The 14,248-nt window shown below is 44.7% G+C and overlaps 1 protein-coding gene across 1 annotated transcript; it reads left to right on the top strand.

The window, feature by feature from the left end:
* Positions 1–7,094: 7,094 nt before the first annotated feature.
* Plk2 (polo like kinase 2) lies at positions 7,095–12,734 on the top strand. Its single transcript, XM_021179991.3, has 14 exons — positions 7,095–7,475; positions 8,046–8,153; positions 8,310–8,426; positions 8,625–8,754; positions 8,926–9,013; positions 9,504–9,599; positions 9,704–9,902; positions 9,990–10,137; positions 10,389–10,486; positions 10,695–10,824; positions 11,045–11,285; positions 11,400–11,529; positions 11,765–11,875; positions 12,028–12,734. Exons 1-14 carry the CDS (start codon positions 7,215–7,217, stop codon positions 12,217–12,219), a joined length of 2,049 nt encoding a protein of 682 aa, XP_021035650.1. The 5' UTR covers positions 7,095–7,214; the 3' UTR covers positions 12,220–12,734.
* The last annotated feature ends 1,514 nt before the right edge of the window (positions 12,735–14,248 follow it).

The following is a 14,248-nucleotide window of genomic DNA, read 5'->3' as shown; positions in this document are numbered from 1 at the left end:
AGTCTAGCTAAGGGTTTATCTGTCTTGTTGATTTTCTCAAAGAACCAACTTCTCGTTTGGTTAATTCTTTGAATAGTTCTTCTTGTTTCCACTTGGTTGATTTCACCCCTGAGTTTGATTATTTCCTGCTGTCTACTCCTCTTGGGTGAATTTTCTTCCTTTTTTTCTAGAGCTTTTAGATGTGTTGTCAAGCTGCTAGTGTGTGCTCTCTCTAGTTTCTTTTTGGAGGCACTCAGAGCTATGAGTTTCCCTCTTAGAAATGCTTTCATTGTGTCCCATAGGTTTGGGTAAGTTGTGGCTTCATTTTCATTAAACTGTAAAAAGTCTTTAATTTCTTTCTTTATTCCATCCTTGACCAAGGTATCATAGAGAAGAGTGTTATTCAGTTTCCACATGAATATTGGCTTTCTATTATTTATGTTGTTATTGAAGATCAGCCTTAGTCCATGGTGGTCTGATAGGATGCATGGGACAATTTCAATATTTTTGTATCTGTTGAGGCCTGTTTTGTGACCAATTTTATGGTCAATTTTGGAGAAGGTCCCGTGAGGTGCTGAGAAGAAGGTATATCCTTTTGTTTTAGGATAAAATGTTCTGTAGATATCTGTTAAGTCCATTTGTTTCATAACTTCTGTTAGTTTCACTGTGTCCCTGTTTAGTTTCTGTTTCCAGGATCTGTCCATTGATGAAAGTGGTGTGTTGAAGTCTCCCACTATTATTGTGTGAGGTGCAATGTGTGCTTTGAGCTTTACTAAAGTGTGTTTAATGAATGTGGCTGCCCTTGCATTTGGGGCATAGATATTCAGAATTGAGAGTTCCTCTTGGAGGATTTTACCTTTGATGAGTATGAAGTGTCCCTCCTTGTCTTTTTTGATAACTTTGAGTTGGAAGTCGATTTTATTCGATATCACAATGGCTACTCCAGCTTGTTTCTTCAGACCATTTGCTTGGAAAATTGTTTTCCAGCCTTTCAGTCTGAGGTAGTGTCTGTCTTTTTCCCTGAGATGGGTTTCCTGTAAGCAGCAGAATGTTGGGTCCTGTTTGTGTAGCCAGTCTGTTAGTCTATGTCTTTTTATTGGGGAATTGAGTCCATTGATATTAAGAAATATTAAGGAAAAATTAATCGTTGCTTCCTTTTATTTTTGTTGTTAGAGTTGGCATTCTGTTCTTGTGGCAGTCTTCTTTTACGTTCGTTGAGGGATTACTTTTTTGCTTTTTCTAGGGCGTGATTTCCGTCCTTATATTGTTTTTTTTCTGTTATTATCCTTTGAAGGGCTGGATTCGTGGAAAGATAATGTGTGAATTTGGTTTTGTCGTGGAATACTTTGTTTTCTCCATCTATGGTAACTGAGAGTTTGGCCGGGTATAGTAACCTGGGCTGGCATTTGTGTTCTCTTAGTGTCTGTATAACATCTGTCCAGGCTCTTCTGGATTTCATAGTCTCTGGTGAAAAGTCTGGTGTAATTCTGATAGGCCTGCCTTTATATGTTACTTGACCTTTTTCCCTTACTGCTTTTAATATTCTATCTTTATTTAGTATATTTGTTGTTCTGATTATTATGTGTCGGGAGGAACTTCTTTTCTGGTCCAGTCTGTTTGGAGTTCTGTAGGCTTCTTGTATGATCATGGGCATCTCTTTCTTTAGGATTGGGAAGTTTTCTTCTATTATTTTGTTGAAGATATTTGCTGGCCCTTTAAGTTGAAAATCTTCATTCTCATCAACTCCTATTATCCATTGGTTTGGTCTTCTCGTTGTGTCCTGTATTTCCTGGATGTTTTGAGTTAGGATCCTTTTGCATTTTCTTTGATTGTTGTGCCGATGTTCTCTAAGGAATCTTTTGCACCTGAGATTCTCTCTTCCATCTCTTGTATTCTGTTGCTGATGCTTGCATCTATGTTTCCAGATTTCTTTCCTAGGGTTTCTATCTCCAGCGTTGCCTCACATTGGGTTTTCTTTATTGTGTCTACTTCCCTTTTTAGGTCTAGTATGGTTTTGTTCATTTCCATCACCTGTTTGGATGTGTTTTCCTGTTTTTCTTTAAGGACTTCTACCAGTTTGGTTGTGTTTTCCTGTTTTTCTTTAAGGACCTGTAACTCTTTAGCAGTGCTTTTCTGTATTTCTTTGAGTTATGAAAGTCCTTCTTGATGTCCTCTACCATCATCATGAGATATGCTTTTAAATCTGGGTCTAGATTTTCGGCTGTGTTGGGGTGCCCAGGACTAGGTGGGGTGGGAGTGCTGCGTTCTGATGATGGTGAGTGGTCTTGATTTCTGTTAGTAGGATTCTTACGTTTGCCTTTCGCCATCTGGTAATCTCTGAAGCTAGCTGTTATAGTTGTCTCTGATTAGAGCTTGTTCCTCAGGAGACTCTGTTAGCCTCTATCAGCAGACCTGGGAGGCTGGCTCTCTCCTTAGTTTCAGTGGTCAGATTATTCTCTGCAGGCAAGCTCTATTCTTCCAGGGAAGGTGCCCAGATATCTGGTGTTCGAACCTGCCTCCTGGCAGAAGTTGTGTTCCAATCACCAGAAGTCTTAGGATCCCGTGGGGAATCCTGTGTGGGTCCTTGAGGGTGTCCGGAGACTCCACTGGCAAGGCACCCTGGTGCTCGAGTGGACTTGAAGGACTTGTGTCCCACCTCAGGCCGGGCTGCCTGCTTCCCTAGTTAATGCAGTCTCAGGTTCGCACTATTGGATTGGAGCAGACACTGTGTTCCACTCACCAGAGGTCTTAGGATCCCGTGGGGAGTCCTGTGCGGGTCCTTGCGGGTGTCTGGAGACTCCTCTGGCAAGGCACCCCGATACTCGAGTAGACCAGAAGGGACTTGTGCCTTTTCCTTGATTTTTTAAGGGATTTTTTTTCATTTCTTCTTTAAAGAATGCCATTATTTTCATAGAGTTGTTTTTAACATTATTTTCTTGTACTACAACGCTCTGGAATATTCAGGTCTTGCTTTCATAGCTGCATTCTGATGGCGTCATATCTGGCTGTTTTGATTTTTTTTTTTTACACCAGGTGTTTAAGCATTTGGGTTTGGGATAAATATTCTATGTACTCATGTCTGAGTTTGTCTTTGTTGTGTGGGTGCTTTGTGTCTTGGTTTCTGTTCTCTCTTTGGTCTTCTAGACTTTGTGGCCTGGAATTTTGGCAGCCTTCTTGACCTCTGATCCTTTGTAGAGTTTCCAACCAGGCTGGGGTCCTGAATTCTGGCAACTTGCTTGACCTTTGGTACAGTAAGGGTTCTCTGTTCTTCTGACGGATATAATCTGCACTTGCGCAGCTGGAGTTTGCCAGAATTGGGGGCAGGAGCCTGGCCATGGGGCAAGTCATGAGGTGGGACTATGGAGGTGATAGAATGGGTCTTGGGAACTGGATTTAGGAAATGGAACAGTGTGGCTGACATTCACCTCTTCTTGACTGGTGTGGTCTACATCTGAGCTGCTGAATCAAAGTTCTTAACTCAGCCCTAGTTGGCAATCTTCTGATATAGTGCCCTCTTCATGCTATTTAAGTCTTCCTCTCCCTTGTGCTCAAAAAACTACTGGCCATAGCTTCCATTAATACAGTTTTTTTTTTTTTTGCCTTTACTACGTTTGTAGATTTAAAAAAAATATGTATAAATGTGTCCTCCCTACATGTACAGCTGTGTGCCAGAAGAGGGCATCACATCCCATTATAGATGGTTGTAAACCACCATATGATTGCTGGGGATTGAACTCAAGACCTCTGGAAGAACAGCCAATGCTCTGAACTGCTGAGCCATCCCTCCGACCCCATTTGTATATTAAAAAAATCAAAACAAAAGAAAACAAAAAAACATGGTTTGTACTCAACAGATTGCCAACTGCCGTTTTCAATGTCTTCTCCTGGATCACCAAACCAGCACGTGGAAGTCACTAGCATTTGTCCTAAACCTAAAGAAGTCCCCGTGGACCTTGGCCCTTCCTCTGAGTCCATTTCTCCTTCCGGATTCCAGGAGCAACATGTAGGATGGACGATCCACTTAGGGAGAGAACCTGAAGGCACCGTGGCAGCAGCAGCTTTCTCATTACCTAGCAGGTCTTCTGAGCTACTAAACACCACTCATCTCTAGATGAGACCGACCACTCTTTTCACTATTCTGTCCCTTTGGTGAATTTGCCTAATTATCTTAGCAGCTCATTGTAAGGCCCAACAGCTGCAAAAGAAAGGTTATTCTTTCTTCCTTCTTGCTTAAAAGTTTATTTTGCTATTTTTGGTCTCTTGGAAGATGATAGAAGTTAGCCAGCTTCTCATCCAAAGCCCCATTGGGATTCGGGCACTAAAGTCTCCATCCAGAGCGTACATCTACAGAGACCTACTTTGAGATTTGTTACCATTGCAAAGTAGCTTTGTTGTTAGGTGGACTGCAGTTTTGATTCTGTCCACATGATGGCACTACCATAAAGAAAACCATTCTTTCCCAGTTGGCCGGGACTCAGCAATGGTATTTTATAAAATGTTTGTATCTTTTTGGCGGAACTGAATTTCACACGGGATGTTCAACAGTTTAGAAAATACAATCGTATCCCCAGAAAAATATGTAATGGTGTACGATATGAAATTGAAATTGAAAAAAAAATCTCTTAACTGTTCTTTCAGTCTTTTAACTGTAACATACACAATTAATTAGAGCAGAACTCTCTCTGGGAAAGTAAGGTGGTGTTCTCCAACCAGCTGGCCCATCCAGTGGCCTCACACTGGTCAGGGAGCAAAGGTCATGGCCAAGTTTATGAATAAAGCAGTGGGGGGGTTGGGTAATTCTGCTTCTCCACGTCCAGCCCCGCCTCCCTCTTATTCAAACCTGGTATAATCTTGGGTTAAAGTCTCCTGTCCTTTGTGAACAACATGCCCGGGCTTGCATTGAGATAAAGCACGGGAAGGGAGAGTGTCTTGCCTGTTTACCCTGCAGTGCTAAGGCAGCATCTTTGCCCAGTGTTGGAAGTAGCTGAGGTGAATGTGTTCTTAACTACTAAGACTAGATTTACCTATGCTTGATAGTGGTCTGGAGGAAAACCCATTTGCCCTTATTAATTTGGAATTCTGCATGTCACTCTTTCCCTGTTGGCAAGGACTGAGCACTGATATTTTATTAAAGGCCTGTATAGTCTTTGGAAGACAGAACTCCAATGTGAAGCAACTACTTATGTACTGTGTTAACCGAGACAACAGGGCGGGCATGGAGTTCGCAAAACTTCGTGGTTCTATGAAAAATGTATTGATAATAGCTATTTAAGTCGTCTAGGATCCTGTTTCTTCACCTGTAAGATGGGAAAGATGTAGACTAGATGATGTCACTTTAAAACAACTCCATAGGTAGCTAGACTATGTCACCCTCAATGCACGGCTGAGTCGAGATAAGTTTGAACTGAATTAAAAGATAGGTAGACACAGAAAGCCTGAAAGTGGCACACCACTTTTTTTGTAAGGAAAAAGAAAAAAAAAATCACATTTATTAAAAGAAGTCTCAAGTTCTTAGAAAGTCTCCAGAACCAGACAAAAAGAATGATTCTAAGTAACAAACTTATCAGTGAAAAACATAAACAAACTCTTCCCTATTTACTCCCTTGTTCTGGATTGCCTTTGTTTCCTGTCTTTTTGCACACTCTTGTTTTGGCTTCCAATAGCATTCAAACCTCAATTCTAAGCCATGTTGGAGGGTAACTCTTTTTGCTGTGAATGGATAAACTTGTGGTTCTGCAGTTAATCTGCCCAGCCCGAGGAACCACAGTGATAATTTGAAAGGGTAGAAGGAAAATGATTTTCCCTCCCCTAATATGGCAGAATTTTTCATTCAGGATTGTATTAAGATGATATAGACAGGGCCGGGCAATGGTGGCGCACACCTTTAATCCCAGCACTCGGGAGGCATAGGGCATCAGATTTCTGAGTTCAAGGCCAATCTGGTCTACAGAGTGAATTCCAGGACAACCAGGGCTACACAGAGAAAAGAGAAACCCTGTCCAAAAAAAAAAAAAAATGTATACAGCATTTCAAAATAGCTACCAGCGGTTAATACAAAACCATAAGCGCTGGTACCAATTGCCATTGGAACAAGGAAGAAGGAAAGTCTCTGAGATGTTACAACGGAACAGTAAAATCTGTAAAAAACTGAACAGCTGCCTTTATTCTCCACTATACCCCACTGTGGGACCTTAGATTGACTCTGTGTACCAGGGCGGTGGCATCGCTTAGTGACATTAGATCCACGCAATCTGAATCACCTAGTTGGAACAAAAAGTTATAGATGACTTCAATTGTAAAATTATAATTGGCAACAGAACACTTTTAGCGTTACTGTGGAAGCCAGCCCATATTGTTGCTAACGAACCTCGGCCCACTCAGACCGTTAATCGTTTTTTCTGAAAAAATCCACAGGATGGCGATCTTGCTTAGACTTGTTGCGTACCAAACCTTCGCCAGGCATCAAGCCCTCGCTCCACTCCAAGGTTAAGAGCCTGGCCTCTGATAGGGGTCACTTATCAGGCGATGGGAAGAGGCTGCAGGGAGCTCAGATACTCCCTCGCCATAGCAGGTCACCCGGTTCTGCGACCCGGATTGGGCCTGGTTCCCTAGCTGCTCTGGCTCTGCCTGGTGCCCGGTTCCGCAAGGCCAGCCACTGAGCCTCCCGATCCACGGGGTCCTCGACCGGAGTCAAGGAGCCCGCGGTGATGGTGGAGGTCCCCAAGCGCTCCGGGTCTCCTGGTGCGGCCCCGCGGGGCTCGCTGGATGACAGGGTGTGGGGTTGCACAGCAGTCAGGAGGGCGGTGCCAACCCTGCGGCTCCCCGGGGCTGCTACCCCGCATCCCCGCTCGTCCAGGGCCCAGACAGGGCGTCCGCCCTTGGGTTTCTGTTTTCCACGTCCAAAGTCAGGGCACGAGATGAACTGGGGGCACTTGGCGTACCGCCGCCTCCAGGCCAGGTCGAAGCCCACGACATCCAGGCGGTCACCCCGCACCTATCCACAGCGCGGACTCCGGGGCCGGTGGGTGGAGCGCTCGCCGTGACGTCACGAGGCCCCGCCCCAGCCAGCCGGCGCGTATTTAAAGCTTCGCTGCTCGCTCTGGCTCGCACAAGCGAAGCAGGACGTCAGACTAGAGAGTAGGGAGAGAGACGGGTGCTCGAGGGACAGGGCTAGCCCGGACGCGTGTCCGCGCCTCGGAGGTGGCAAGTCGGCAGTGTCGGGTGGCGAGGCAACGATGGAGCTCCTGCGGACTATCACCTACCAGCCGGCCGCCGGCACCAAGATGTGCGAGCAGGCTCTGGGCAAAGCTTGTGGCGGGGACTCAAAGAAGAAGCGACCGCAGCAGCCTTCTGAAGATGGGCAGCCCCAAGCCCAGGTGACCCCGGCGGCCCCGCACCACCATCACCACCATTCCCATTCGGGACCCGAGATCTCGCGGATTATAGTCGACCCCACGACGGGGAAGCGCTACTGCCGGGGCAAAGTGCTGGGCAAGGTGAGGAGCGGCGGACGTCAGGCTGCCGGGCGGGAGGGCGGGCTGCCCGGGCAAGCTGAGCGAGCAGGGACCCAGCGCCCGCTCTTCTCGCTCCTTCAGCTGTCTGGTTCCCCGAACGACCGACGTGGGTTCCTCTCTTGCCCTCCTGGGCTTCCGTGCGCCGACAGCGCTCGGGTTCGGCTTTGCATCCTCAGCCTGTTTTCCTCCCGAGTCTAAGAAGGAGGACTGAAGGCATTCTACCTTGGCCTTGGGCTCTCACTATCTGATCCCCAGGGAGCTAGCCTGTCAAATTTCTTCAGAGGGCATTTTCCTCCCTTTCCCCCTTCCACTCCCTTCTCCATAGAGTTCTTTGTAAAGGGGAAACGAGAAAACTGGACTGGTTTCTAGGAATGTGCTGCCCTTCCTGAAAAACCATTATACAAAGCAGATTGTACCGCTCTGCCCACCCTCTGTTCCTCAAATTTTGCTTCCCGTTCCCATTTACGTATTCATTTATTTTAAACGTTGGCCCTTCATTTTTTTTTTTTTTCCTGTCCTGCTCAATTCCATCTCGGCTTTGTTTCCTCGCAGGGTGGATTTGCAAAGTGTTACGAAATGACAGATCTGACAAACAACAAAGTCTACGCTGCAAAAATTATTCCTCACAGCAGAGTAGCTAAACCTCATCAGAGGGAAAAGGTGGGTATGACTGTCGACTAAAGTATTTTCTTTGTGTGCACGGATGGCCCTACCCTGTTAGAAAAAAAAAAATGTCTTCTGCATGTGTAAGCACTGCCTTTCCAGACACGACGAGAGACTAATAAGCCTTATCTTGCTTTTTTTATTTTTCCTTAGATCGACAAAGAAATTGAGCTTCACAGACTACTGCACCATAAGCATGTCGTGCAGTTTTACCACTACTTTGAAGACAAAGAAAACATTTACATTCTCTTGGAATACTGCAGTAGAAGGGTAAGTGTTGACTCCTGGGTCAGGGAGCTTGCCGACAGGAAGCCGGACTGGTGTTTGGATTACATTTTATCAGCGGGTTTAGCCGTGACAGTTAATTAGTCTCCCACCATATGAGGCTGCATCGCCAGTCCAGCCAACTGAAGCCCGATCTAGGTAACTTTATTTGACAAATTCTCCTCTCTCCCCTTCTCTTCCTAGTCCATGGCTCACATCTTGAAAGCAAGAAAGGTGTTGACAGAGCCAGAAGTCCGATACTACCTCAGGCAGATTGTGTCAGGACTCAAGTATCTTCACGAACAAGAAATCTTGCACAGGGATCTCAAGCTAGGTAAGGCTTCTTTCTCCTGCAGCGGCTGGGGGAGGGGCTAGAGAGTGGGAGGTTTTCCAGTGTTGCGAATTGGGATCTAGCTTTTTGAATGGGTGCCTTCACTGGAGGGTGCTGATCTCCAAGTGTGAACCTTTCCAAGGGAGTTCATGTTTCCTTTTGTTTATCTTCTAGGGAACTTTTTTATTAATGAAGCCATGGAGCTGAAGGTTGGAGACTTTGGTTTGGCAGCCAGGCTGGAACCACTGGAACATAGAAGGAGGTGAGAGTCATGCTCTTCCTGGGCTTTGTGGAGACCAAATATGCCTCTATTATTAGTTAATAGAAAGTTCGTTCACACTACAATCTGCAAACCACAGCAGTGTTAGTAAAGGGAAACTTGTGTGTACTCTTGAGCTAGATAACTTATACCTCTAAATGGATTATTAAGGCAATCCATAAAATAAATGTTTAAATTTACTTGATATATACATACACACATACACACACGCACACACGTACACATGCACACACGATCTGGTCTCATCTGGTTAAAAATACTTGGTCATATGGGCTGGGCAAATTGTACACACATTAAAAAGTTACCAAAAGAAACATGGTCAAATAAAAACACTAAAAAAATAGTCAAGTAGAAAATGAGCAAAAAAAAAAAAAATTTCAAGTTTTTATTTCCCATTGAGTCATCCCCAGAGAAGTAATTTTAATTGAAGTCATAGTTTCTAATGAGATCTTGCTATATTCTGTCTTCTCAGAACAATATGTGGAACCCCAAATTATCTCTCCCCCGAAGTCCTCAACAAACAAGGACATGGCTGTGAATCAGACATCTGGGCCTTAGGCTGTGTAATGTAAGTAAATGAAGTAAAAAAATAAAGCCAAAGTTGACTCAGTCATGATGCTCAAAAAGAGCTCCTCCTTGACCATTTCTGAAGATGTGCTTCTGTGTACCCAGGTATACGATGCTGCTAGGAAGACCTCCATTCGAAACCACAAATCTGAAAGAAACGTACAGGTGCATAAGGGAAGCAAGGTATACCATGCCCTCCTCATTGCTGGCCCCTGCTAAGCACTTGATAGCTAGCATGCTGTCCAAAAACCCAGAGGACCGCCCCAGTTTGGATGACATCATTCGGCATGACTTCTTCCTGCAGGTCAGTGCTCTTTGACCTTTCTGTAAAATTGCGTGTCATCGCCCTGGTTGCTGGAGAGGTTTCTGATGGTCTCTTCTGGTTCCACAGGGTTTCACTCCGGACAGACTCTCTTCCAGCTGTTGCCACACAGTTCCAGACTTCCACTTGTCAAGCCCAGCCAAGAATTTCTTTAAGAAAGCCGCAGCCGCTCTTTTTGGTGGCAAGAAGGACAAAGCAAGATATAACGACACACACAGTAAGTTTCCATCTCAAACATTTCCCTTGAGTTTGATGACTGCATTGAGACTTTCCCATTATCGTAACCTCACCATCATATTTGTATACTGCTGACACTAAGAGAATGGATTGATAGCTTTGGTTTACCTGAGCACTGAAGTGTGTGCTGCCTGCCTAGCTGCAGCCCAAGCCAATGATGACATCGTGCTAACTCGGTTCCACCCTTGCTGAGATAAATTAACATGCGCAATTCTTTCCCTCGATTTACAGATAAGGTGTCTAAGGAAGATGAAGACATTTACAAGCTGCGGCATGATTTGAAGAAAGTGTCGATAACCCAGCAGCCTAGCAAACACAGAGCAGACGAGGTAGGTCGGGGGAGCACACCAAGAAAAGGTCACATCCATTCCTGGATAACTAGCATTTGTACGATTAGCAGGGCTGAAGCCATGCTTCCAGGCAGGCCACTGATAAGCTTTTCCAGTGATTATCATAATCTTATGTTAACCTGAAACTTCACATGTAAAGAGACCCAGCCCCTTGGCTCACTGTATGGCGCTTTTCTTCCCTTTCAAGGAGCCTCAGCCGCCTCCCCCTACTGTTGCCAGATCTGGAACGTCCGCAGTGGAAAACAAACAGCAGATTGGGGATGCAATCCGGATGATAGTCAGGGGGACTCTCGGCAGCTGCAGCAGCAGCAGCGAATGTAAGTGCTCAAAACCGTATTTTAAATAGACTGTAAGATTAGTGCTGATTAACATAGGAATAAAATCCTAGCATCAGGGAAAAGGCACAGAGGGACCGAGGGACCATGATCTCTATTTCTCTGTCTTTCCCATACGTGGAGTGGAGGGGAAACAGCATTTCCTGATCACGGGGGTTTAATCGTAAACAATGTCGTCATTTCCATCTCTGTGACTTTGCAGGCCTTGAAGACAGCACCATGGGAAGTGTTGCAGACACAGTGGCAAGAGTCCTTCGAGGATGTCTAGAAAACATGCCGGAAGCTGACTGTATCCCCAAAGAGCAGCTGAGCACGTCCTTTCAGTGGGTCACCAAGTGGGTCGACTACTCCAACAAATACGGCTTTGGGTACCAGCTCTCAGACCATACTGTTGGCGTCCTTTTCAACAACGGGGCTCACATGAGCCTCCTTCCGGACAAAAAGTACGTGCATCTGAATGCCGCAGCCCGCCAGTTCTCCGCTGTTGCGTTAATGAAATCTTGGAAACAGTGATGAATTGCTTCTAACCTTTCTTTTCTCACCTTCCTGATCTTTAGGACAGTTCACTATTATGCGGAACTTGGCCAATGCTCTGTTTTCCCAGCAACAGATGCCCCTGAACAATTTATTAGTCAAGTGACGGTGCTGAAATACTTTTCTCATTACATGGAGGAGAACCTCATGGATGTAAGTACCCCGTGTCTTTTAGAGCAGAGATAAGTGAAGCAGTCTAGACCCCAGCAACATCTGCCTCCCTTTGAAGTCTTGTTTAGTTTAGCTTCTCAGGGCTTATCTTAGATGCAGTGCAGAGTCAGCATCTCCTTGAGGCAGAGCCAGGAATCTTGAGGCCGTTCCGAGGCTTAAGTTTGAGAGGCACGGTACAGTTTCAGAGGCACTTACCCTCTCTCCTGATTTCTTCCAGGGTGGTGATCTCCCGAGTGTTACTGACATTCGAAGACCTCGGCTCTACCTCCTGCAGTGGTTAAAGTCTGATAAAGCCTTAATGATGCTCTTCAATGATGGCACATTTCAGGTAACTGAGCCTGTTAGGGACCCACACGTTTAGGTTCTGAAATCTTTTTCTACCCAACTGCTTTACCTTTTTTTTTTTTTTTTTTGGCAGAACCTTGATTACTTCTTGCTTAGCAAATTCTAATGTCTATGTTTATTTTTTTTTTCTTAAAGGTGAATTTCTACCACGATCATACAAAGATCATCATCTGTAACCAGAATGAAGAATACCTTCTCACCTACATCAATGAGGATAGGATCTCTACAACTTTCAGACTGACAACCCTGCTGATGTCTGGCTGTTCGTTAGAATTGAAAAATCGAATGGAATATGCCCTGAACATGCTCTTACAGAGATGTAACTGAAAACTTATTATTATTCTTTTTTTGAGCGGACCTCATGGGACGTTTTTTCCACTGTGAGATCAACAGGGAAGCCAGCGGAAGGATACAGAGTGCGTTAGAGAAATCGGGCAGGTGGTGGTACGAATACAATTCCTCTGTGGCCTGCTGGACTGCTGGAACCAGACCAGCCTAAGGTGTACAGTTGACTTTGGACAATCCTGAGTGTGGAGCCGAGTGCAGTTTTCCCTGAGACACCTGTCGTGAAAAGGTTTATCGGACAGTTTTGCAGAAAGATGCATTGACTCTGAAGTTCTCTCTGTTGAGAGCGTTTTCAGTTGGAAGACTTGGAACTGTGAATATACTTCCTGAAGGGGAGGGAGAAGGGAGGATGCTCCCTTGCTGTTTAAAGGCTACAATCAGAGCAGCTTTTGGCTGCTTAACTGTGAACTATGGCCATACATTTTTTTTGGTTATTTTTGAATACACTTGTGGTTGGAAAAGTGCATTCCTTGTTAATAAACTTTTTATTTATTACAGCCCCAAGAGCAGTATTTATTATCAAGATGTTCTCTTTTTTTTTTATGTTGACCATTTCAAACTCTTGGCAATAAAGAGTGTGACATAGAAACAATGGTCTCCTGTCCTTGCTCATTCTCATCACCGCACCCATCGGGGCCTTTAAGCACGGGTTCCTGACACTTCAGTGTGACATCAAACACAGCAACAAACTAGACACATCTTTACTTTTCCTAGTGACACTTCTAGGGAATCAGTCTTTCATGTCATCGTTACATTTATGGGCAGTCTTGAGGACCTAACTTGAGAAGTGTATAAAAAACTCTTGTCACCTTTTACGACCTTCCCCCTAAATAATTGGACTTCTGCGGAATTCCAAATGACTTTGTTTCTAAAACAGCTCTTCAAGAATCATTTAACTTAGAGAGCCAAAAAGTAGAGTAGTCTCATGCAAACAGACCTCTCATTGCTAAGTGAGTAGGTTCAGGAGGTTTACCTTAATATGGGCAAAACTATGTGCTGTGGTCCATGCATCACTGAGACGCGTTACTCAGCTTTAAGCTGCCTAAACACTTGTAGCGCCTCTGGCAATTAAGCTTCATAATCTAATAGTAGGAAACCCTTTGCTAATAACTCACTGTTTTCCTTCTGGTGCACGGAGGTTGAAAAGAGATAAGTGAACCAAATGATGACATGGGTTCATCTTTTAAATTCCTAAGTTACTGACAAGGCACATCTGACAAGGGTTTTTTTCTTTCAGTGAAAGCGGTAGAATTTGCACTATGTATCCTGTGACTCTGAGCATACAGTGACCTACAGATGACCCTAATGAAACTCGCTGTTGTTGTTCAAGTGTAATCATACTACAAGGAAGATGCTATCCTGGGGAAGGACAGCATTTTGTTCTAGAGCTGTTTACACTGTGATTAGTTAGGGCAGTAGGAGCAAATGGGAGCTGCACGTTGTATTTATCTAAAAATACATGCTGCACCTCGTACACTCAGTGAAAGCCACATTTGAGAAACTGCTATGCATATCATGAGTCCTCAACCACCCTTGGTGCTTTGGGATGTCTCTGCATCAAAATGTATTTCTTCTAATGACTTACAGTGATGGCCAAGCAAGACTAAGTAACAGATGAGCACAACTTGAATCTAATTTTTATGAACAGAGAACAAGCAAAAGAGTTAAAATAGTGAAAAAATAATATCCTTTCCTTTGGATGTTGACATCGGAACACCACATGCTACTTTAAGTTTTTCGAACAGGCTTAGCCATTCTTGTTACTGAGTATGTGCTGTGTGACAAGGTGCAGGGCCTAGCCTTGAGTGCCTTGAACCTAGGACTCTTCTTGCCCTGCGGGGAGTTTCCCAAAGGCAGACAGTGCAACAGCCTTGGTCCGATAAGTGCTGCGATATTATGATGAAGGAATGCACTGGGTGCTATGATAATTGAAAACAGGAATCAGGAAAGAGCCCTTATTACGTGATAGACTCAGCAACAGGTTCTGTCAGAGAAGGAAAATCTTTATGCA

This window comes from Mus caroli, unplaced genomic scaffold (genome assembly GCF_978045245.1).
Source record: "Mus caroli unplaced genomic scaffold, Mus_caroli_1 scaffold_15, whole genome shotgun sequence".
Classification (NCBI taxonomy): domain Eukaryota; kingdom Metazoa; phylum Chordata; class Mammalia; order Rodentia; family Muridae; genus Mus; species Mus caroli.
The sequence above is the reverse complement of the archived record's forward strand: the minus strand, read 5'-3'. Positions and strand labels throughout refer to the sequence as shown.

What these genes read in the sequence shown, in the direction of transcription:
- Plk2 (XM_021179991.3), top strand. Translation starts at nt 7,215, where the DNA reads ATGGAGCTCCTGCGGACTATCACCTACCAGCCGGCCGCCGGCACCAAG. An exon ending in AAGATATAACGACACACACA is followed by an intron (nt 10,138 to 10,388) that starts GTAAGTTTCCAT and finishes CTCGATTTACAG; the next exon opens with ATAAGGTGTCTAAGGAAGAT. An exon ending in CTGCAGCAGCAGCAGCGAAT is followed by an intron (nt 10,825 to 11,044) that starts GTAAGTGCTCAA and finishes GTGACTTTGCAG; the next exon opens with GCCTTGAAGACAGCACCATG.